The 26,582-nt window shown below is 37.0% G+C and overlaps 1 protein-coding gene across 11 annotated transcripts in view; it reads right to left on the bottom strand.

Annotated features, from left to right (window-relative positions):
- RPS6KC1 (ribosomal protein S6 kinase C1) overlaps window positions 1-26,582 on the bottom strand; it is a 173,514-nt gene that overhangs the window by 132,712 nt on the left and 14,220 nt on the right. For 9 of the 11 annotated variants that reach the window (XR_006608017.1, XR_006608018.1, XR_006608016.1 and 6 more), the window contains exons 3-5: window positions 21,211-21,331; window positions 9,287-9,402; window positions 338-431 (exon numbers count right to left, since the gene is read on the bottom strand). Coding sequence is in view for 6 of the 11 variants with exons in the window: in XM_013049201.2 (XP_012904655.1) it covers window positions 338-431; window positions 9,287-9,402; window positions 21,211-21,331 (331 nt within the window). In the remaining 5 variants the exon portion in view is untranslated. The remainder of the gene's footprint in view (window positions 1-337; window positions 432-9,286; window positions 9,403-21,210; window positions 21,332-26,582) is intronic. The other 2 variants (XM_045084722.1, XM_045084721.1) reach the window with 2 other exon arrangements.

The raw sequence follows: 26,582 nt of genomic DNA, 5'->3' as shown, positions 1-26,582 counted from the left end.
GAGTCACCCAGGTCCCCCTAGGAAAATATTCTTAACACTAGACAATAAAACTTCTGAACATTCATTATACCACATTTCATCAAATCTAATATGCCACTGATTATAGGATAAATCATTATTTTACATACCACTAAGAAAGAAAAAAGCTGTCAATTAAATGTAAGATATCATCAACCCAATATCATGCGTATCAGTGATACTAAATGCAAAGAAAAAATTATCTTAGAATTGGTGAAATACTCTCAAATTCCTATAGCCATCTATTCTTTTGCAATTCAAATATGATTTATAGTCGGCAATCGAAACCATGAAATGAAAAAATATCAAAATATCCTACCTTCTGTACTACATTCAGGAAAGCTATCAACGAGGGAATCCGAATAAGCTTCAGCAGGGCCAATCAATTCAGAACCATCATTAATTATTCCACCCTAAAAAGAGGAGAGGAATTGTGTTTCGTTGTTAATGGAAGTATTTTAAAAATGAGTAATAAATGAACAATATTATCTCAATTATGTGTAAGGATTGCAGAAACTATGCATCTGTTGAACTAGATAATAATTGTTTTAAAAAAATAAGAATATCACTACTGATTCATCAATTGTAACAAATGTATCACACCAATGCAAGGTGTTAATAATACTGGAATGTGTGAAGGAGAAAGGGGAATAGAAAAGCACTATGCTTTCCTTTTTTTTTTTTTTTTAATTTTTTTATTTGAGAGAGAGTGTGTGTGCATGATCACAGGCAGAACGGGCAGAGGGAGAGCGAAACTTAAGCAGACTCTGCACTGAGCACAGAGCCCACCAGGCTGGATCTCACAACCCTGAGATCATGACCTGAGCTGAAATCATGAGTCAGAAGCTTAACCAACTACACCACCCAGGTGCCCCTGAAAACACTATACTTTCTGCACAATTTTTCTGTAAACTAAACTGCTCTAAAAAACCATCTATTATTAAAATCTATCTTTAGTCTATTAACATTCAAAAGGAATATTGTGTTTATAATATCATATGGCTTGTTATATGGCATTTTTTTAAAAATCTATCAAAAATACTCATTTAAAAAATGCAAGGAAAAAAAGAACCACTCACCAACTAAAGACTATTTTTTGCTCCATATCCTTAATGACTGGTCTTTCTAATTATTGATAAATGATGGGACTCCATTAGAAGTCATTTAATTTTATCAAATTACAAACTACAATATATCACACAGCACCTCAGTGATTCCAGAAGTACCTTAAATTTGAAAACCACTTGGACATAATAATGTATGTAAAACTAAACAAATTTAAGATATTTGTATTATTTTTAATAAATATAAAATTGATTTCTCCATGTGACCATTATTTTAATTCTATATTTAGGTTTGCAAAGTCAACGCTCAAAAGGCTGTTTTCTCTTACTCTATGTGCAAGTAGAGAATGGAACTTAACCAGGTAAGTGGTGGTGGTGTGATTTAGTGCTGTGTTTTCATTGACTGCTCCAATCACAGGTATGAGGGCTTGTAATCCTTAAATATTATAAGTGAAAGAATAGTTCTCCTGCTCCTTAACACCTTTCCTACTACCTTCCACCAATAGCTCCAAGCCCCCAACCATTATTACCAAGATAGCAAAACCCAAGAGAAACATAAGACTCCTATTTCCTCTCTCCTTCAGCACAAAGAACTCAACAACTCTCTTTATGTAAACAAAAGTCTCCCTGCCTGCTTATCTTTAAGAAGGAGAAATTTTAAATGTTGCTCTCAAATTACTGACTTTGAAAGTATTAATACTTTAAAAGTATTCCAGAGTGTTCAGTAAACTGAAACTTTAAAACAATTACTCTCTTGGGCACCTGGGTGGCTCAGATGGTTAAACATCTGCCTTCTACTCAGGTCATAATCCTGGGGTCCTGGGATCGAGTCCCGTATCTGGCTCTCCGCTCACCGGGGAGCTTGCTTCTCCCTCTGCCTCTGCTTCTCTCTCTTCTCTCATGAATAAATAAATAAAATCTTAAAAAAAATAAACTATTCTCATTACTACTACTATTATTATTACTATTATTATTATTATTTTAATCAGAGACAGTGTGTGTGAGAGCAAAAGCAGGGGGAATGGCAGGCACAGGGAGAAACAGGCTCCCCACTGAGCAAGCCCGATGGGAGACTCGATTCCAGGACCTTAGGATCACAACCTGAGCTAGCGGTAGCCTCTTAACTGAGCCACCCAGGTGTCCCTCAATTCCTCTCTTTAGAGGCAAGAATTTATACCACTTTGTTCTATTTGTTTATTAAAATACTCAAGTCACAGTTTATATTTGAATTCTCTGAAAAAGAAGAGTAGCTATTTCAGACTAAGCCATTCAAACCAAATCTTAAAAAAACCTATGAATATTCTCGAGAATTTTAATACACAAAGCTGATTTATAATCTCATCAACAGAAAGTGCCTTTCAACTATTAACTACCTCTTCAACCATGAGGTGTGTGACTTTAAGTTACCTATCTATAAAATGGAAATATTATCTGTAACTCAATAAGTTGTTAGGACTAAAATATTTCATACATGGGAAGTGTTCAGAACAACATAAGCACTCAATAAATTTTTATTTGTTAATAATATTAGCTGATAGGGGCACCTGGGTGGCTCAGTGGGTTAAAGCCTCTGCTTTCGGCTCAGGTCATGATCCCAGGGTCCTGAGATCGAGCCCCGCATCAGGCTCTCGGCTCAGCAGGGAGCCTGCTTCCTCCTCTCTCTCTGCCTGCCTCTCTGCCTACTTGTGATCGCTCTGTCAAATAAATAAATAAAATCTTTAAAAATAATAATAATAATAATAATAATATTAGCTGATAGAAGATCTGTTTACAAGATAAAATAAAAACAGAATAAAGAATGCAAAAAATGTTTTAGCTCAGAATCCCTCAGAAATTTTAATTACTTAACAAGTGATATTATACAAAGTAATACAGACTAAATATTTAATTAACCAAAGTAATAAAAACTGCTCCATAGGAATTTGAAGGAAGTAGTAGAAAAATAGGCCAGAATTTTATTTTAATCTCCACATTAAATCTCTAAATTAATTGCTGTTTTGATTTCTAGACCAAAAACATTAACCATTTGATGTTCTTCACTATGCAGTAGACAGAAACTCTTATTACACAGCATCTCAGATTTTTATTAATGAACTGTCAAGCTGGAGGGTAAAAGAGTTCAGGTATGATGGAATAAGTAGATTAACAAATGCTCCTCCCAAAAGGCACCAAGTAGAGAAAACTGTCAGGACAACCATTTGAGGGCTCTGGAAATTGACCAAAAACATAAAACAAATGAAGAAGTGGATACCATGAAAAACCATAAAACCACAGGTAAGAATTGTGGGAATCTGTGGCATTCTTGCCTGGGGTTGCTCCCACCTTCCATCCCAGCTGGGTTGCCATGGTAATTATACAAGGGCAAGGCAAGCCTTGAAATTCAGCAGATGCACTTGCAGAGGAGGCTGACACGATTTGGAATGAAGCACAGAAAAGGTCTGCCCCAAAACAGTATTACCAGTAATAGTGAGCAAACCCAGTGTCAACACAGTGGCTCAGCAAACACGAAGCTGCGGCAAGCAAAGAACCAGCATAAGCCAGATATTTCGCAGGGAGATATAGAAAATACACAGCCGTATGGGTTCTTAATATGCTCTCTACCCATCCACACAGGAGAAACCAGAGAGAAATCGAGCTATCTACAATTCCCTGGCAAACTATGATGTACATACACACACGTACACACACACACACACGAAATCCAAGAGATCCCAAAGGAAAGCAAAACCCAGGGCAAACTCAAAAACTGCTTGAACTTTGAAAATACACCAAGAATCATCAGCATGTGGAATCAGAATATATTGGAACAAAGTATTTAATTTTTTTTTAATATTTTATTTTTTTGACAGAGGGAGAGAGAGAGAGAAAGGGAACATAAGCAGGGGGAGTGGGAGAGAAAGAACTGATAGACATTTGAATCATCTCCACTTCTGGCTCTTATGAATAGTGCTTCATTTGGTTCTTTTTATAATTTCTATTTTTTTATATTTGCTATTTCATGAAATCATAGACCTCATACTTTTAAAAATTATTTAATCATGACTTCCTTTAATTATTTAACATATTTATAAATAGCTGCTTTGAAGACTAGGGCTTGTAAGTTCAGTATCTTTGCCCCTTCAGAGTTAGTGCCTGTTGATTGCTTTTTTAGGATTATTTGTTAAGGAACATTTTTCTAAATAGCCAATGGGTCCACAGAAAAATCACAAAAGAAATTTTTAAAATGCATTAAACTGAATAAAAATGAAAACAATGCATAAAAAGTTGTGGGATGAGGTTCAAGCAGTGCTAAAAGAAAAATTAATAGTTGTAAATGCCTATGTTAGATAGAAGAAATATATTAAATCGGTAACCTAAACTTCCACTTTAAAGAATTAAATAATTAGATAAACAGCAAAGTAAATCCAGAGCAAACAAAGGGAAGGAAATGAAGTTTAAAATAAAAATCAATAAAATGAAATAGAGGAAAACGAAATAGAAAATACAGAAAAATCAATGAAACCAGGTTAGTTTTCTTTCTTTCTTCCTTCCTGAGAGAGAGAGAAAGAATGAGCAGGGAGAGGGGCAGAGGAAGAAGCAGACTCTCCCCAAGCATGGAGCTTGATGTGGGGCTCTATCCCAGGACCCTGAGTCATGATCTGGGCCAAAGTCAGATGCTTACCGACAGCCAAAGTGAGACGCTTAACCAAGTGAGCCACCCAGGCACCCCAGCCAGGTTAGCCTTTTGAGAAAAATCAACAATATCAAACTTTTAGCTAGACTGACTATTGAATATTCCTATACCAAAAGATGAATTTAGACTGTTACTTGAACTGTATACAAAAACTAACCAAAAATGGATCACAGACCTAGATGTAAGAACAAAACTTGTAGAAAAGAACACAGGAAACTTTGGATTAATCTAAGAGTTTTTGGATATGACCAAAAAAAAAAAGTGCAATTCAAAAAAAGGAAAAAAATTGATAAATCAGACTTTATCAAAACTAAAATCTTCTGTACTTCAAATGACACCATTAAGAACATGGACAAGTCACACACAGGGAGAAAAATATTTGCAGAACACATATGTAATAAAGGATTTGTATCCAGAACATATTCAGGACCCTTTCAACTCAATAATAAGACAACCCAACCAAAACTGGACAGATTTTAATACACATTTCACCAAATTATGTGAATATGCACATGAAAACAAGCTCAACATCATCAGCCATTAAGAAATAGAAATTAATACTACAGTGAGATACAACTAGAACACACTAGAACATCTATAATTTAAATTTCACACAATTGGTGAAATTGTGTAAGAACCAGAGACTTCATACATTGCTGGGGAATGTAAACAGTACAGTCACTTAAAGAACAGTTTGGCAGTTCCCTAAAAACATAAATTTATCGTAAGACCCAGCAATTCCACTCCTCAGGACCTACCCCAAGAGAAATGAAAACATGTAACTAGTCATAGATTTGTACACAAAAATTTGTTGGCAGCATTACTGGACAAAGGGCCAAAAAACTGAAAACAATCCAAATGTCCATCATTTTGTCAGTGCATATAACAACACGCACTATGATCTCTGTGAGAGAACACGATTCAGCAACATAAAGGAACAGAATACTAATATACGATGTAATATGGATGAAACTCATATCATTATGCTAAAGGAAAGAAACCAGAACAAAAAAACAACATAATGTGTGAGTCCATGTATTTGAAACATCCCACAGAGGCAAATCTATAGACAGGAAACAGGTAGTTACCCAGAGATGGGGGTGGGAAAGGGGGTTGCCAACAACCAGACACAGAGAAACTTGTTGAGGTGACAGAAATGTGACAGTTGCACACCTCTATAAATTTACTGAAAGCCACTGAATGGTACATTTACAATTGTAATGTAAATTTTATGTAAATGTAAATTTCAAAGTATGTCAATAAAACTGTAAAAACACACATAAATATATACATACATAACCAGCAAAGAATACACATCGAAATGCATAGATGAAAAAAATTAGGCAATATAATGATAATTTTTTTAAGATGAGAAATGAGTAATGGAGGCTCAGTATAGTACTCTTTCTACTCTTATGTATGTCAAAAAAAATAATCAAATCAGGGGCACCTGGGTGGCTCAGTGGATTAAAGCTCTGCCTTCGGCTCAGGTCATGATCCCAGGGTTTTGGGATCGAGCCCCACATCGGGCTCTCTGCTCAGCAAGAGCAGAGCTCAGCAAGAGCTCTCTGCTTCCCTTCCTCTCTCTCTCTGCCTGCCTCTCCGCCTACTTGTGATCTCTGTCTGTCAAATAAATAAATAAAATATTAAAATAATAAATATCTTTAAAAATAAAAAATATAATAAAAATATTAAAATATAATAAAAATAATTAATAAGTAAATAAATAAAAATAATAAAATAGAAAGTATAATAAAAATAAAAAATAAAAATAAAAATCTTTAAAAAAAATCAATCAAGTGGCTAGGTAGCTGTTTGCATATGATATCTATCATCAGTGTTTCCCCCAAAACAAAGAAGCACACAAACAAAAATAACCCAAAACCTATTTAACCTATGATATTGTAGCACACCCTCTGACCTAGCTACCTAACAAACTCCCCTCCATACCTTCATCCAAAATGAGAACTAGAAAGCTAGGAGTCACCCACCCAGACTTCTCTGAAGCTAAGGATAGTCCTGTGACCCAGTTCTGGTAAGATATAAGAAGGACTACCTCTAGACAGAATTTCTAGGAAACCTTTTCAAAACCAGCATTCATTCATTCATTCATTTATTCACTCATCAGCCCTTTTCCTTTTACATCCCAAAGCAGGAACCTAAGGCTTTGATGACGTCAGTGAGTTCTGTACCAACACGTCCGATCCTCCTCACTCAACTTCTTGTCGTATGAGACAAATAAGCCCCTTTCTTATTTAAGCTAATATGGTAAACTTCTTTGTTCCTTGCTTGCAGCCAAATAACCCTCAAGGATCCTATTTTCTCATCTGTAGTTAGAGGCTGACTACCACTATTGTGATATTACCACATCAGTGTCCCTATCCTGCCCAGCATACTACTTAAGGTATTTCTACCATATTGTCTAAGATTAACTTGACTTCCCTTAAAGTGCCCAATGTCTTCTTTCTTTTCTTCTATCTCTCATTTCACAAAGCCTAGAAAGTCTCATTCAGCAGCAGTTACAATCAGGAATTCCCAGGTCCAAAAGAAACAGAATGAACAGGTAACTTATATTTCACTTGTTCCAAGTCAGTGGAGCCTGGGTGGCACACTCAGTTAAGCATCAGACTCTTGGTTTTGGCTCAGGTCCTGATCTCAGGGTCGTCAGATCAAGCCCCACATCAGGCTCCACACTGCCATGCGCAGTCTGCTCAGGACTGTCTCTCCCTCTCCCTCTGCCTCTCCCACCTACCCTGTATGCATGCGTGCACTCTCTCTCTCTCAAATAGAGAAAAAAATCAATAAAAATAAGTAAATCAATAAATTGTTCAAAGTCTAACATCTGACTTCTATATGCCTAGACTGATTTTTTTAGCCCTTGGCATGTGTTAATTTTGCATGACTGCCTTTCACAATTTCTATTAAAGCCACATCCTTCTTGCTTAATAATGCTGCCCCTTTTTAAAGATTTATTTGAGAGAGAGCACATGCATGTGTGTGAGTGAGAGTAGGAGGAGGGGCAGAAAGAGAGAGAGAGAACATCTCAAGCAGATTCCCCACTGAGCACAGAGCCCAATGAGCCCACTAAGCTCGATTTTAAAACTCAGAGATCATGATCTGAGCTGAAATCAAGAGTCAGATGCTGAACCAAGTGAGCCACCCAGGTGCTGTCCTTTTCTGTAAGCATAGACCGCTTACCACATAGATGGAGCTGTAAAACAAGAGTAGCAAAGAGCAAATACTGTATCAACTTGATCTGGCCTTTTATCCTAAATATCTGCAGTATATCATAAGCAGAGCCACCTTCATCATCTCAGCCTGGTTTACACAGTAATGAAATATCAAGTGATGAGATCAATTACTAGAAATATTACTGGTGCTACAAACTTTTCTATTACTATTTGTATTTCTGTTAGTGTAAAGTCATAAGTTTATACTATCTTTCAAAAGATCAACTTTCTTCAGTAAGTTAAAGTAGGTCATTAAAAAATAATCTTTTGTAGATCCACTGGCATCAGGGAAATTAAAAATCCCAATACTCACATATTATTCATATATTTCATACGTTCTACCAATTACATTTATACAGAGAGTAGATGTTTAAAGAAAGGAAGAAACAAGTACAGCATAATCACCTAGGTTTTTTCTGGAAGTCTAAAGGCAATAGGAAAATTGTGGTTATTAAAGACACTGATATCAACTAACAACCTGCACAACCGCAATACAAAATAAATTAGAAAATTATTATTTAAAACAGTAAAGCATTCTGGGGCACCTAGGTGGTTGATTTGGTTAAGTATTCAACTCTTGATTTAACTCAGGTCATGATCTCAGGGTCAGGAGTTGGAGCCCTGAGTCGGGCTCCACGCTGGGTGCAGGGTGGGCTTGTGGGATTCTCTCCCTCTCCCTTGCTCCCCCAACCCCTGCTGGCACTCTCTCTTTAAATAAATAAATAAATATTAAAAATAAAATAATATAAAATGATAAAAAAAACTCAGAATGAAAACATTTCATGTCAAGAAACAGTAAACACTAATATCCAATGATTCTCGTCACATGATTTGTACTAACCTACATCTCTAAAATTACACAATAACTATTTTTGCTCTCTCTCTCACACAAATTAGTACAATTATAACAAAATGAATATGAACTTATAGTGGTTTCTATCCCAAAAAGTCTACCACTGAAAGATACCCCAAAAAGTGAAGGCAACAACTAGAATTTCACAATACTTAAATTTTTTTCTAATGTACCTCAATTCTGATGGAGTCAACAAGATAATCTCTAAGCCTTTTGCATCCCTTTTTAAAATCTATGAATCAAAAATCTTACATATTTCTACAGTAAAAACAGAAGATATGTCAAAGACATTGCTGTTCACAACTAACTTCTGCTTATTTTAGTGAATAATGAAATTCAACAGTAAATGACATTCTTTGTTAAAAAACAACTTGAATTCCACCTTACTATAAATTAGAAAACAAAAATATTTAATGAAGTACAAAATATTTCAGAAAGACTACCAAACCTTGAAAAAATCTTCAAGTTGTTTACTGTTGTAAAGAGCGGGGATATTGGCAGAGAACTGTAGCAAATCTTCAGCACATTGTCTTCTCTCTTCAATAACTGTTTCATCAAATCGTCCTAGAATCAAATAAGAACGATGACTTAAGGAAGGAAGGAAGGTTTATGAGAGTTTACGTTCGCAGCTCAGAAAGCAGCAGCAGGCCTCTCGCTGCTTTACTACACAGTCCTCTAGAGTCAAGTCTGTACTATCGGAATCCGCATACTCTCCCCCAAAATAGACAATAGTGTTTCCAACACAACAAGAAACAGAGGTGTGAACCATAAATCAACGGCGCAGGCCTACTTGAAGGCCTGTCCATGTAAGAAACTTAACATTTAATAAGCTGGTTTGAAACTCAAGCTGAAAAGAGATTTCCAAAGAACTCCAATGGTTTTCCATAGTAATTTAATACTGTAATTACTCATATAATTTTCTCTTTCCCACTCTTTTTGATTTATAAAGGAGCTGAAGAGAGGAAATTATGAGAACATCTGTATATCGGTGGGGTCAAAAACCTCAGCTTGAAGCAAAAGAGCTTTGAAGCCAAACTCTATGTGTGCGGCTGTCAGCGTACATGACAGCAGGCCTGTGAGTAAAAAGACGGCCCGCACAGCACTGGGGAGCTCTGATTTACAAGGTGAATGAAAGGTGGTTTTCATAGAATTTTTTTTTAATGCTATATACAATTTGAATGCTGATAAGACATTTTAAAATATGATCATTTTGTACTCCTGTTAGAGCAGATTCCTGGTTGGCATTTCTCACATGCCACGAAATGCTGACTGCAATCCAGGCTTCAAAAGAGGAGCATCGTCCCATAAACATTTTAAGCAGCTTTGCAAAATGTTAACAGAAAACTGAGGCACAAAGAGATTCCGAGTTATATAACCCAAGACAAGAATTTGAAGCTGAACCACAAAACACTCTCAGCTCAATGTGTCTCGTGTTTATGGTGAAGTATTTACTTCATAAAAACGAAAAGAAATGGCTTTAGAGTTAGACCTGGTATAAATCCTAGCTCTATCATTCACTACCTATGAAACCTTAGATCATTTCTTCATTTGTAAAATGGAGAAAATAAACAATATACTTAAGACTCCCAGTTCTATTAAGTTAGCGCTTAATAAATTAATCATGATGCCTTTGAATGTTCAAGTGTCATTACAGTGTCTAACATACGGAGCATACTAATTAACTCATACCTAACTGTAAGAATGAATGGTTTAAAAAAAAAAAAGTGTTAACTGTGGAACATTCTACCTTAGAAAATAGCCATCTTTCATTAATAAAAAGTTTTAACAGTGGTCCATAAACAACCTACTCAGCTAAATGGATGGTTCCAGAGACAACAGTCCTACCAAATTTCATGTATGTGTCCATAGGTACCTTTTCCTAAGGAATGAGCGTGGAACTTTTATCAGCGTCATCAAAGAGCCCAGAGCCCAGTAAAGGTTAACAGGCCAGAGGCAGGCAATTAGAGGAACCCTAACATTCAGGACAGTGCCGTATTGATGCTATATAACAAGCTGCCAGTTGCTAGCCCAGGGTTTGTTTTCACCTTATTCCTTAGTAAAATAATCCCCAATTTCTAACTGTGGACATGGTAACCCAGAGGGAGAAAAAAAACAAACACTACATTCCCAGCTTGCCTTAGAGTTACATGTGGACATGGACTACGTTCTCACCAAAAACATATAAACAAAAGTTATATTGTAGCTTCCTAAAAATCTCTTTAAGAAATAGCCTTTTCTGCTTTCTTCTTGGCCCCTTCCAGGAAGGACTGTGGCGTGGGAGGTTAACAGTGACGAGCAGCAAGACGGGAGCCTGGATTCCTGATCACTGTGGAGGTGCACTGCCTGGAGCTACCTTCAAATCTCATGCCATGAGAAAGAAATCGACTTTTATTTGGTTTTAAGGTTTATCACAAGAAACCAAACCTAATACCATTATGCTAGTTGGTGTTTCTGTGTTCTGTTTTTCCATTATTTCCCAGTTCATATGTAAAATTCAATTTAACTCAATTCTCCTGATGATAATCTAAAATGATGTGCTGGCTTACCTATCAATAATATTATCTGGAAACAAACTTCCAAGCACCTATAGAGCAAATTTTCTGGACAACAATCTAAGTTATTCAGTCTTGGGAAAAATCCACTAGCCAAACAGGTTAAAATGACAACCAATGTCCATTATTCCTTTTCCTGTCTAAATAAGAAATTAAGTATACACTGGTACTTATGATTATAGTCCAATATGTTTATCCTTTAAACACAATTTAATTCCAGTGCCTATGAATTAGTATTAATAATTTTGTGAACATATATAACCTCAGAACAAAAATCCAGAAAATGCACAAAAAAATCATACTATGTTTCTACCCACAAAACCACCTGATACTATCTTCAAATGCATTAACTACTTGCCGAGAAATTTTAATGGAAAACTCACTAATATTTAATAACACCCTAAAAAGTCTCATTCAGTAGCTAAAACAAATACATATTAATTTGGGAGCTTCAATCCTAAATGTAATCAGTGATTCACCCCCCTTCCCTATTAAGCTAGACTAAAATGCTTAAGCAATGAGTACATTAACTTCTAAAGAGAATAAAACACATCTTTATGCATTTCCATTCTACTAAACTTGGACAAGTGGAGAGAGATTAAAGTATTTTTCAGAATAGAGCAAGTACAATCAAAAATAAAGGCTTTTGCAGTAAAAGGTTCAATTACACTGAATCCTATCATCAGAACAAACAGATGAAAGAACATGCTCACTACTTTGTTCCTAAGATATTTCAGAATAACAACAAAAAAATGGATTTGTAGCATAAACGAAACAGAAGCAGATGATTTTAATCCAATAGCTACTAGCCTTAATAGAGTAAACAAAGCCATCTAATTTTAAATTTTAAAAAAAAGTAGCAAGATTCAACAGTCATCCTAATTGTAGTCAACACCCTAGTAGCCACTATTCTCTACTTGCTAGGCCTTTAGTAGCACCTAAACCTCACTCGAAAGCAGCAACAATGAGAAATCATAAACAGGAACTTCTTTATCACTACTTTAAATTTCCATTCACAGGGTCAATGTTTATTGTCCCATGAACAGAGTAAAAATTATAGCTGACTTACAAAAGAAAATACAAACATTTTTCATAAGAAGATTTATTGTGTAGTATTACATAGTATATACTATATTATTTGTATGTGTATATATTATATATAAGCCAGCCTCCACCCTCAGTGACTCAGCAATGCTTTATTAAAAGCTAGGGGAAGGGCGCCTGCGTGGCTCAGTGGGTTAAGCCTCTGCCTTCAGCTTAGAGGTCCTGATCCCAGGACCTGGGAATGAGCCCCACATCGGGCTCTGTGCTCAGCGTAGAGCCTGCTTCCCCCTCTCTCTCTGCCTGCCTCTCTGCCTACTTGTGATCTGTCAAATAAATAAATAAATAAATAAAAAGCTAGGGGAGAAAAAATTAAATTCAAGCATTCTAATTAAGCTGGTAAATCACTCAAAATAAAGGCTCTCTCTGATTTATTAAGCCACCTTTGGGATATTCTTTTTTTTTTTTTTTTTTTTTTTTTTTTTTTAATGTAGAATACCACCCAGATACCAGAGCTTACAACTTTTTTAACATGCAAATGTCAATGATCAAAAACTGGCTATATGGAACAAAAAGCTGCCCTTGACCAGTAAGAAAACTAGCTAGAACAAAGCCTGATGCTGATTCTTAACTGAAGCAAAAATTCATTCAGAGTAAAAACAAAGAGAGGCCAAGGTTTCTGGGTGTGAATTCTTCCCAGTCAACAGCACCAAGAACATACCTCTAAATGAACAAGTTGGATTTACTGCTCCTTGCAACCAGGCAAAATGTATACTACTGGGCACCCTGGAGCATTTCACTAAGAGGGTGTGAGAAAGGACTCACGGGATCTGGGCTTGTGTTAGGTACTTTTGGGAAAGGTTTAAAGAAATGGGGGCTTTGCCCTGGTTCAGATGCTCTTAGGAAGTGGGGATAATTCTATGGGTTCTACAAATTCTATCTAATTCCATGATGCTACAATTTTAATAAATCTTATTATGAGGCAAGATGAATGAAACGAGACTAAGGCTGTGATTTACATGAAGCAGCAGCTGCTGAGATGAAGATATGCTTGATCATTTTTGTGACTTCAACAACATTCATATTTTTGTGCTCAGACAGGATTTCAAAGTGGTCTTGTTTTTGTCTTGATCCAAGGACACAGAGTGGCCTTGTCTAATACTCCTGTTCTGTGCAACTGCTTACGTTCAACAGGAGAACAACATAGCATAGACATGAATGCAAGGCCAAACTCCAGGAAACACCAAGGTCGAAAGAAAAGGTATGCAAGGCCAGTTCTTTCTTAGCTATCAGGAACTGCTTTTCTCTTTCCCATAGGAAAGCAAAGTCTGATAACAGATCTAACAAAACAAACAAAACAATGATCTAATCCTGAGAAAGCAGACAGGTGAACAAAACTATCTTACACCTTTAAAAATGTCATTGTCATGAAAGACAAAAAAAAAAATGCGTAAGGAATACTCAAGATTAACCTAGAGGCATGATCCTATACCCAAAAACAAACAAACCTAAAAAGGACATTTTTAGAACAAGAGGAAATATGAATATGGATAGCACATTTTATATTACTGTATCAAGGCTAAATTTCTTGAGTGTGATATGGAATTGTGATTATAGGGAAAATACGAAGTACAGGGGTGAAATGTCACAATATCTGCAACTTATTCTCAAATGGTTCAGAAAGAAAAAGAGAGATACGTAGAGAGTCATAAAAAATTCAGCAAACTGTTAATAATCAATGAACTTGGGCCAAAAGTATAAAAGTATTTACCACATTATTCTTTTGTGGGTTTTTTTGGTAAACTTAAAAATTTTGCACATTAAAAAAAAAAAACTGGAAAAAAATAAGTTAGGTGCTCTACTGGTAAGATATAAAACTGAAGGGGAAAACAATGAACTCAGCTTAAAGGAAACAGAGAAAACCTCCTAGGAGAGGAAACATCTGAAAAGTCTGCAAGGCTAACAAGAAAGTTCACAGCAGAACAGGGCAATGCTGAATTCGGAGACACAAGAATATGGTATGTTAGTGGTAACTGAGCAACAGAATATAGCTGACGGCAGCGGGTACGTGTCGAGCACTGAGCTAGACACACTAGAGTTGTCATCCATAGGACAGGAAGGTATTTTCCCTATCTCACCAATAAGAAAATAAACTGAGATGTTCATTCGTACAAGATCACATTGCCAGTAAATCAAGAATAGAGGATTTGGGCCTAAAGCCACAGGATTCCAAAAGGGATGTTCTTTTTTACTATACCGCTAGACTAGTAACTACATTTTTGCTGGTTGTATCAACTACAATAGGATTCGCTTTTGCTGCTGAGGTTCCCATACTAAAAATGTGAGAGCCGTTAAAAAGACAGATGCTTAACCAACAAGTCCCTCCACACAAGGACAGCTGCAGCCTGCAGGGTTCACTGCAGTTATCAAGTATTACAAATGGACTGTACCATTTACTAAGAGAGATAAACTGCTTACTTATCAAGATTAATAAGAAATTTTCACTCCATAATATGTAAGGATGTGGAGAAAAGTTGAAGATAATCCATTAGCAAGAGCAGTAATAGCTACAAATCTCAACCAATTTAGAAGCCACTCCTTTTCACCCAGTGACAAGCTTCCTGTTTAAGAAGCTGGGCTGTGTATCTCTCCATATTAAAGTTAAAGATATATGGAAGCAATTAAGTTCCATAGTACAGAAGGTATAAAATAAAAAGTAAAACCATCTCTCCTCCTACATCCTGAAAAGGTACATATATTATACAAATGTGTGTAGGTGTATCTTCACATAATAACATATGTCTGTTCAAACACAGATGTGAGCTTACTAAACATAGTGCTATACAACATTTGTTTTCATGTCTTAAAAATGTAGCTTGGATATCTTACCACACCAGTATATTTCAAAGAGCTAAAGAATTCTATTAATTGGGTAAATTATGGCATATCTGTGCAATACATAATGAGATAATTCAGTTTCTGTTCCTTTTTCCTCTACTGAAAATGCTGCAAAGAACACTCATGCATTATGCACATATCTGTGCACACATTTGTGTGTGCATATTTATATGTTGGGCATGGTCCTACATGTTGAAGATATAGCCATCAGTAAGAATAAAGCAGTCTCTACTCACACAGTTGTGTTAAGGACTCAGAGAGAAAGGGAGAGAAAAAGACAGTTAAGTATGAGGGAGGTCTCTTATTTTTAGAATATAAAAGAACCCTTTTTGTGTGCATTTAGAAGGATGATTCTTAAAATTCCCCAGATTGGGGGCACCTAGGTGGCTCAGTTCGCTAAGCGTCTGCCTTCGGCTTAGGTTATGATTTCAGGGTCCTGGGACTGAGTCCCACATCGGGCTCCCCACTCAGTGGGGGTATGTGTCTCACTCACCCTCCCTCTGCTTCTCCCCACTGCCTCACACATACATTCTCTAATAAAGAAAATCTTAAAAAAAAGAAAGAAAGAAAGAAAAACTGGGGTGCCTGGGTGGCTTAGTGCGTTAAAGCCTCTTTGGCTCAGGTCATGATCTCAGGGCCCTCGATCCAGCCCCATGTGGGACTCTCTGCTCAGCAGGGAGCCTGCTTCCCCACCTCTCTCTCTGCCTGCCTCTCTCCTACTTGTGATCTGTCAAATAAATAAATAGAATCTTTAAAAAAAAAAAAAAAAAAACTCCTCAGATTGGTGAATTTTAATTATTTGCATCTTCATAATTAAAATAGAATGTCAGGATGCCTGGGTGGCTCAGTTGGTTAAGCCACTGCCTGTGGCTCAGGTCATGTCCCAGGGTCCTAGGATCAAGTCCCACATCGGGCTCCTGCTCAGCAGAGAGCCTGCTTCTCTCTCTGCCTCTACCTGTTTGTGCACACTCTCTCTCTCTGACAAATAAATAAATAAAATCTTCAATAAATAAATAAATAAAATAGAATGTCACTAGGATTAATATCCCAAGAGATAAAGCAATCATACAACTCAATAACCAAAAAATACAAACAATCCATTAAAACATGGGTAGAGAATCTGAATAAGCGTATTTCCAAGGAAGACATCCAGATGGCCAACAGACACATGAAAAGATGCTCAACTTCACTACCAGGGAATTGCAAACCAAAACCACAATGAGATATTACCCCGCACCTGTCAAAATGGGTAGGCTCAAAAAGATAAGAAATACCAAGTGTTGGCGAGGACTTAGAGAAAAGGGAATCCTCCTGCAACTTCTGATGCAAATGTAAATTGGTGTAGTCACTGTGGAAAAGAGAATGCGGGTTCTCCAAAACATCAAAAACATAACTATCATAAGATCCAGAAATTCCACTTCTAGATATTAATCTGAAGAAAATGAAACAACTAATTCAAAAAGATAAATGCATCCCTATGTTTATTTCAATATTATTTACAATAGCCAAGACACGGAAGCCACCTAAGTGTCTATCAATAGATGAACTGATAAAGAAGACATGGTATATATACATATACATATACACATACACACACACAATGGTATGTCATTCAGTCATAAAAAAGAATGGAAACTGGTCATTTGTGACAACATGGATGGACCTAGAGGGTATTATGGTAAGTGAAATAAGTCAGAGAAAGACAAACAGTACAATTTCACTTATATATGGAATCTAAAACACAAAACAAATGAACAGACAAAACAGAAACAGATTCATAAATACAGAGATCAAAATGGTGTTTGCCAGAGGGAAGGGAGGTTGGGGTGAAGGGGATAAAGAGGTACAAATTTCCAGTTATAAAATAAGTAAGTCACAGGGATGTGAAGTATAACACAGAGAATACAGTCAATAATATTGTAATAACTTTGTATGGTGACAGACGGTAACTAGCTTCATTGTATTGATTTCATAATCTACGTAAATGTTTATGTTGTATGCCTGAAACTCCTATCATATTATATGTCAACTATACTTCAATTTTTTTAAAAAAATCTTAAAAAAAAAAAGTAGAATGCCACAAAACTTAAAAACTTGACAGTAAGGATGTCACATCCTTAAAGCACTTCCCTTTCAGAACGTCTAAATCATAATGCTCACTTCAGCTAAGTTTCTCAGAAGACAGAGGCTGAATCACAGTACCTATTTTTAAAATGTTTCTTGAATTAAGCATGCCTATAAAATTTCCAGATAATTACGGCTGGACTGGTATTAACCAAAGATGACTCTATTAATAGCAGCAGAATCATGATCAGAAAAGGTACGTAGTTCAATGGCAAAAAACAAGTACAACTATAATAAGAAAAAGCATCAAAGAAAAAAGGAAAGAACCATAGATACTGGGTAATAACAATGAACAGAAGGCACCAGAAATGTGACTAGATGGAATGTCTGAGCTCAAAGGCCAAAGGAAGTAAAGATTTACAAGGGTTTGTGGATCCCTTAATGCTTCGTAGGGGAACAAAATGAAGTGATGTTATCTTCAAAACTAATGGTTCTACTGCTACTGACCTGCTGTCCATATTCCTCAACTGCTTCTCACCTACGGAAATACAAATACTTTCTTTTGTAATTATGAACCAAAGAAACCTCTTGACGTTGCGTATATTTCAAGACATCATTATATATCATAAATTGTTAATATTAAGTATTTGTTAAAATTAAAGAATTGTAGCAACAAGCTTTTGATGGCCACTTCATTCTGTCATAAATGCCACTGATATTACTATACTATTGTGTATCTGTTTCTTGTCCCCAGATCTCAAGGCGTTGTGAAACATGCCAAATATCCTAAAGAAAGGTATAAAGCTCAGGGAGTACAGCCTGAAGAAGAAATCACTGTTCCACATAAACTACAAGCCAGTGGAGGATGAATAATTTCAAATCATCCAAAAATCTTCCTCAATCAAAGAAAGGATCAGTAAGGTTCAGTCCAGAGACTAAATCCACATAGTAATTTGAACAAGGAAAGCTTAATATAAAGACTATTAAACAACTGTTAACTTATTAATTCTAAAGAATACCCCCAGGGTAAAAGAAAGTACCAAAGGAAGGAATAATCTAGAAGGGGGAACCCCTCTCCAAAAGTTGGGATTGGGAGAACTGTTTGTAGCCACTGAATGGAGAGAAGTTAGCTGGGTTCCCTAGGCCAGAGCTGGTCCATGGTTGCCAGGAAAGCAAGAAAGACCCTTCCAGAGTTCACACAGGACAAGACTGGCAAGCAAGCAACAAGAGAGAGTCACAGTGCCGGGAGCCCACTCACAAGCAAAGTAACACAGGACTGGGGTACACAACTTTCTGGGGCAAAGGCAGGCCAAGGCTGGCAGAGAGGTATGCAGAAGCAAAGAGGGCATCAGGAGCCTGCTCACCTATAGAGCAACGAGGTCTGGAATCCACAGTGTCCCCAGAGCACAGGAAACCACCTTCAGGGAGTCAGAGAGTCAGAAGCCCACTCTCGGGACGCCTGGGTGGCTCAGTTGGTTAAGAGCTGCCTTCGGCTCAGGTCATGATCCCAGCGTCCTGGGATCGAGTCCCACATCGGGCTCCTTGCTCTGCGGGGAGCCTGCTTCTCCCTCTGACTCTGCCTTCTACTCTGTCTGCCTGTGCTCGCTCTCGCTTGCTCTCTCTCTGACAAATAAATAAATAAAATCTTTAAAAAAAAAGAAGCCCACTCTCCACTAGGTCTGGGGTGCCTTGGTACACACAGTCAAGAGGCTACCAAACTAGGAGGGGATGTAAACTTCTCAGTGGACTACATTTAGGTGTGTAGCTGAGGCAGAGGCCTCTGGCAAAAATGTAGTAGAACCAAAAAGAAAAACAAAATCCATAGCACACTGGAAGGTGGGAGAGAAGCCCCTTACCCTCCTCCAGTGCCTCTCTATCAGCCTCTACTCTGAATAGCATACTCACTGTAAAAGAAAAATATTTAAAGAGTCCAACCCATTAAAGCATTACAGAAAATGAAAGAAGAGACTTGAAACTAAGAGGCACTAAATGGATAACTGGTATCATTTCTTAGAATTACCAATGTAAAAGCCCCAAGAATTCCAGGCCTATCCTAAAAGGCAAGAAATTCCCCAGAGTCAATGAGAAATATAGCTAGTATCAGAAAATACTCTATAAAGTCATTTTACAAAAATCAACATGGCACAGAAATAGGTATTACTCTAAGAATAAATAAATACCATAAAAGAAAAACTTTAAATTAGTGGCAATGCATAAAAAGTTAATGCCCAATTTCACTGGGAAAAATATTTATTATTTAATAAATACCTCAGAACAGATGTCTATCCATCTGAAAGACACAAAATGAAGTATCATCTAACATCTCATTCAAATATAAATTCCACGTGGATATTTTTTTCCCACGTGGATATTAAAAAGAATTTTTTAAGCTCCAAAAATCATCTTACAAGCAAATGGAGGAATTGGGGAACATTTCTAATCAAGACCAGAAAGCCAAAATCTTAGAGGGTGGAGGGGGCAGGAAGAGAACATCATATACTGATGTATGTATGCAGATGTGTAGGCGGACAGAAGAATGTATAATGTACACAAGGTAGAGAAATGCCTCGTGTTTCCTAACACTAGCTGCTGAAAGAATGTTAGAAACAACTCCTACTGAGCCTACCTGCAGCCCAGATAGTGGTCTCTGTGGCAGCCAGGGTCCAGCCAGAGAATGGAACCCCCGCATGAAGAATTGTTAACTGTTTGCACAGGACTAACTGCTCAGAGGCAGGAACAGAGACCTCTAAAGAATACCCTATGGCTGAGGGAGAGAAACAGAGGCAATAGTTGGAAGAGGCACCTCCCTCCCAAGACTGCAGTTTACATCTCACTGGAGATACTGTGGCTCCAGCGAACGGAACGTGAGAAGCAAGCGCAGTTACCCCAGCGAGAGCTATTCTATAGTAGGAAGGGCCAAAGCTGATGGACGAGAACCTGCAGGCCGGGACTAACAAGCAGGAAGCTCTCTGCCGTGGTGCCAGCACGCCAAGAGTGGGAGGCAGGGAGCTGCAGACAGGAACTGGCAACACAGTCCGCTAAAGGGCCACGTACCCCCAAACACCACTGGAGGTACAGAGCAACAGTAGCAGGGTACTAGGAAGCTCCAGGCCTCAGTCTGCTGTTAAATTTTGTGAAGCCATGAATCTAACAGCTATCATAACATAGCCAGAGCCACCACCCCAAAATATCTGTATCTGGCCTGGCTGGGTGCCTCAAATCATAACCACTTTACGTTATAAGAAAGGTATCAGAAAAAACGCACAAGAGGCACCTGGGTGGTTCAGTGGGTTAAAGCCTCTGCCTTCGGCTCAGGTCATGATCTCAGAGTCCTGGGATCGAGCCCCACATCAGGCTCTCTGCTCAGTAGGGACCCTGCTTCACCCTCTCTCTCTGCCTGCCTCTCTCCCTACTTGTGATGTTTCTCTCTCTATCAAATAAATAAACAAAATCTTAAAAAAAAAAAAATACACCAAGTATAAGCTTTTAAAAATCCCCAAATTTCAGAACTATGAGAAAAACTCAGTATCATTTCTTCTTGTGCTCCTACATGGTTTTGGGGTTTTTTTTAATTTGCTTGACTGGCTGACATTGAAGTTGGTGTGCAGCTGTTTCATATGAGGGAAGAGTAAATGAATGCAGAGCTAACGCACCTACACCGGGAACATGAAGAAACAACCTCAAGGGCTTGCTGCCTGACCTGAGCCATCTTAATAAGGGCTTCTGACATCACCGTACAGTATTTCAGGGTTTACTACATATACACAATTAGCCAATCATCACTGTTTAAAATCACAATTTCAAAATAATCACTTACCAAACACTATTCCTTTGGCAAATGGAGGAAACAATTCTGAATGTCGGAATAAGTTTTTGTGAATCTGCCATAATTCTTTGTGTAGTTTCTTAAAGTCACTGTATCTCTTCCATACGATTATCTAAAGAAAAAGAAAAATCAAATGTGTCTCTCACAGTGAAACTATGTAGGCTCAGATATCTGAACAACAAAAAGTCTTTTCAGGAAAGTGCCCAAAATTGTCATGCAAAGGAAAACAAATATATGTTCTAACCAATCTGGTTAACTGGCTGAGATTAAATAATAGTATTTGATTTATAAAGCAGCAACTCTTTCTCTAGCTTTTCTGCCTTGGTTTTTAAATTTCGTTTTACACAAGTAGCGTTTTCTTGGAAAAATATTCAACCTGGTACAAAGAGGGTCTATACCACCTAAAATGTCACTTAACCTCTTCAAAAATCAATTACTATTGGCCAGGAAATGAGCTAGATGTCAAAATACATATATTCTCTCAAAAACAGCATGTTTATAAACACAAAATAGACAACTTTTTTTGGGGGGGGGGGTAGGGAGAGAAAAAGAAAGAGTGCACACACAAGCCCAGGGGTGGGGGCCACACAGAGGGCGAGGGAGAGAAAGAAAGAGAATCTCAAGCAAGCTCCACACTCAGCACAGAGCCCAAAGCAGAGCTCAATCTCACAACCCTGAGACCATGACCCAACCTGAAATCAAGAGAGTCTGAGGCTTAACCGACTGAGCCATCAAGACACCTCTAATATACACCATTTTGAAAAGATTTATTTATTTAATGAGAGAGAGAGATCACACATGTGGGTTGGAGAGAGAATGTCAGGCAAACCATGCTGAGCACAGAGCCCAACATGGGATCTGATCTCACAACCCTGAGATCACGACCTGGGCCGAAATCAAGAGTAGGATGCTTAATCCGCTGAGCCACCCAGGTGCCCCTAAACAATTTTTAAACATAAAGTACCTACACAGCCTAAAAGGATAAACTAAATAACACTGAAGAAGACATGGCTGGGCAGCAAGTAATTAACCTTAACTTTTACATTTCATAAATCTTATTTCACAAACCTCAGTTTAAAGTAGTAATAAGGATTTCCGAAGGCAAGATGGATCCTGAACAGAATACCATTAAAACTAGTATATTTCAAAACAGAAAATCAGTCATCTAGATTACATATCACAAAAAAGTTTACCTCCATTAATCTGAATTACTGTTTAACCTTATTCAGATTAAATTAGGGGAAAAAAACTTCATAAAGAAAATAGATTTGACATATGACTTTGATATCACTGATTTTCACTTATTCAGTCTCCACTAAATAGGATATAACTGAGTTTTAAATTCCATTACCTGGTATATTAAGGTCTTTGCTTCTTTAAAAAAAAAAAAAAAAACCAATTACCTCACACTTCTAACACACAACAGAACATAATGCTAATAATAAGCAAACCATAGGCCAAGCAGGTAATCAAGTGAGATTTAAGAGACTCGTGTCAAAAAATTTATTCTCTGGATATAGGAAATTCTTCGCTAAACTTTACCATATACACCAAAAATTCTACCATGATGAGCTTCTTATTTTTACTATAATTATAATCCTAGAAAACAAGTCAGATTATAATATGAATTAATTTAAACTGCCTCCTTCCAAGGCTTCCTTTTATTCATTCACTCAACAACAAAAATAGTCACCAAAACAAGTATTTTCATGTCCCTACTCTGTGCCAGGCTCTGTGTTAGCACAAAGGATGAAGAAATGAGAAACATAGACCCAGTCTAAGTGGGCAGGACAAGCCAACACAGTAACTGTGTCATAAGACGGTGTGACAAATGTGGACAAGGGAAGCCCAGGAGTGTTAAGAAAGGAGCACCTATGGAAGGTGTTATCTTAAGTAAGTCTACTGAAGGCAAGTAGTGATCAGATCAACAAAAATAAAGAGAGAGAGGGGACTGAAGATGAAGTTTTTAAAAGGAGAGTGAGATGCCACATATAATCACTAGAATTGGGGCTTTTGCAACTGGATAAACAGTGGTGCCATTCTCTAAGGTGAAGAAAAGGAGACAGGGAACTTCTAAGGTAAGAACAAAGTTCAATTTTAGACATCTGGCACAGGTTTGGGGTTCAAGAGAGAGAACTAAGCAAGATGTATTCATTTGCTAACTACCAGCAGAAAGGTGGCAATCACTCAGGAAGGCTTTTCTCAGCATTTATAACAAGATGAGGAGTCTAAGGACAAAATAATGGGGAACCCTAACATTGAGAAATCAGCCAGAAGTAAGGAAGAGGAAACCAAGTGCAAAGTAGGTGTTTGAAAAGCTTGGTTGTGCCATGAGACAGACCACTTGGATGGAAGAAAAGATTTTATTTTAAAGTAAGTGAAAAAAATAAAATAAAATAAAATGTAAGTGAATGAGGCAAAAGGTAATAGTAAAGAAACAAGAGCTCCAGTAAAAGAGCAAGAGGAACCAATAACTAAGACAGCCAAACCAATACCTAAAAAGTAAATGGTCTCAGGACAGTGAGATTACAAGTGATTTTAATTTTCATATTTTTTACTTCTCTGTAATTTCTAATTTTGATACATGAAAATAATTCTGTCACAGGAGAAAAAAACAGTGCTATTTTTATATTTTTAAAATAGATCAAATTGTGGTGGTACCATGCTGCCAAAGGCTTAAGGAAGAAATGGGTGATGAGCTTGCGAAAGTAACCTTACATAAATGCCATCCTTAAAACCATTATAAACTAGAAACGAGAGCTATGCAAAAGACTAGTCCACGGAAACAAATCTGCAGATAAAATTTCTATTCTAGTTAGGGTCATTTTTAAGTAAAGGCAGAGTTAACTTCAGGGACAGAACTTAATAACTTAATCACAATAATGATAATAACAACACGGTCTATAAACTAGCATACAGTCTTTCAGAGTAAGAATTAGAGCCTCCAAGGTGAGACTCCTTTTTCATCGTGCCTAATTCATTCACTCACATCCTTCTTCTTCTCAACTCTGGAACTATAGAACCAAAATAACCAAGAGCAAATATAAACCCTCAAGAAATGCAGAAAACCAACACATCACAAAATGTCACCACCTACTGCCTCCTTTTCTTCATACTCCTTTTAACTGTGGACATTTCTAGAAATCTTCAAAATGGAAAAGTGAGCAAAAGCACATTTCCATTACGTTAGCAGTATTGATGTTTATAACTGGACTACACAAAGTCCCAAAAAATGCATGCAAAAATTATTTTCTCTAGTAATTCCTTCCTACTAGAAAAAAAAAAAAAAAACTGTGTAACAACTACTGTTCTATGAACCAACTCCTACAAAAATTTCTTCAACTCATTAAAGTTACTTTGCATAAAATTCCTCAATTAAATATTAATTCAGTGAATGTCCTATATATACTATGAATTTAGTAAAAGCTTAACTTTCATTAAATACATTCCCTTAAATAATTTTTACACAAAATAAATGTTTACCTTTCAGATAATTTCACTTAATGATAGCAAAAACCTGTAGCTCCTATAAACTAAACCACTCAATTTGTCCTCTCACACAGTATTTTAAAGGTGCCGGATCATCTTTTCTTGCAACCGGCTCGCCTACCATATTTGCTTTCAGATTTGCTTTCTCCCCTTTCCAAGAGCCTTTTCTTTCCCTTGACACATTTTAAATGTTCTCAAATGGTTTTTATCAAACTATTTCATTTATGAAATGACTTAACAGATTTCTGACGTGATACATAGAAAGTTCTATTTCAGTTCTTCTTCTCCCACATTTCACCAGTGAAATCTACTACCTATAGAGAAACAGAGGTATAGGTTACGTTTTGAAAAAGGTACGAGAGGAAGGGCACAATATTTCTAGTTCTTTCTTTAACCTTCTTCAGGTGTTCATGCTTTAGAGAAACTACTAAACCAGAGGCCACATTAACTGTTGCTATCCCCCTCAGAGTTTCCCATGCTGTTCTTTTTTTTTTTTTTTAAGATTTTATTTATTTATTTGACAGAGAGAGAGAGAGACAGCACAAGCAGGAGGAACAGCAGAGGAAGAGGGCTAAGCAGGCTCTCCGCTAAGCAGGGAGCCCTGTATGGGGCATGATTCCCAGGACCCTGAGGTCATGACCTGAGCCGAAGTCAGATGCTTAACCGAATGAGCCAACCAGGTGCCCCACCCCATGCTGCTCTTAATAAATAAAAATTTAGAGGGAATTTTTGAAGGATAAAATTTTGTAAAAGAAATCTATCCTGGATAATTTTAAATTATTTCCTCCATGTGAATAGGTCAGCACTCTTAGAAAGAAAACACTGCTACCTGGCAGGATGTGCCAAGGTGTGTGAACACATTTCTAAAAGAAAACCAACAATACATCTCCAGTTTTATAAGGATAGCATACTATTAGCCCTATATTTAGTTAGACTAACAGGACATCTTCTAATCCTCAGTAGCTCTTGGGAAGCCTGACTAAACTCTAAAGCGGTACCTACATGAGTCCCTGAATAGGAGAGAAAGTGAAAGGAAAGGAAATGGAAACAAACTCCAGGTGGCACATTTCTCTCCTAAATGAGAATTCCAACATTTGAAATACATGAGAAGCCAGAGTGTTACAATTTCAAGGTTATTTTATATTTCAAGAAGCTGGCAAGACAGAAGACATTTTTAAAAATTTTTATACCATTTCTAACAAAGAACCATGCAATCATCTAACTAAAGGACACTTACAAGAGTTTTCTGATGAATGGCTCACCAACAGTTGTTATTATAAAAGAGTTTTCCCCAAAAAAGGATTAAGGAAATGGCAGAGAGTATGTTCATGGATAAGTTGGTTCAGGATTCTCCCTGGAAAATGGGAACATCAAGCTACAGACTACAGCATAGCAATCAGACAATGTATTCAAAGGAAACACAACCCATCTTTAATTTTAAGAGTTGTAAAATTTCAAAAGCAGAACAGCCTGTACTGACTATTAATTCAACATAATTAGAAGAACTCTAAAGAAAGTCCATACTAGCCAACTGACACTTAAGTAGAGAGTACTTAATACAATGGTGCAAATTACTTTCATTTCCATTTTGGAAGGATACAGATATAGAAATACATATATCTTTTTCTTCCCAAATAACTGTATTACAATATTGTCTTCCTGGTTATTGAGAGGGAAAAGTGAGATATCTTAAAACCCCTAAGAAAAATAATATGAAATCTTTTAAAACTGTGTTTTATTGAACTCAAAACAAATACTGGATCAAGTATAGCAAGAAATGCTAATGTATAAAAGTTCAAATATTATCTAAACCTGATGCCATACACTCAAACCAACCAGTACCAAAAAATCCATTTAAATGTACAATCAAGCCA

Source organism: Mustela putorius, unplaced genomic scaffold (genome assembly GCF_011764305.1).
Source record: "Mustela putorius furo isolate JIRA1106 unplaced genomic scaffold, ASM1176430v1.1 tig00000785_pilon_pilon_pilon, whole genome shotgun sequence".
NCBI lineage: Eukaryota > Metazoa > Chordata > Mammalia > Carnivora > Mustelidae > Mustela > Mustela putorius.
This window is presented reverse-complemented; position numbering and strand designations above follow the sequence as displayed.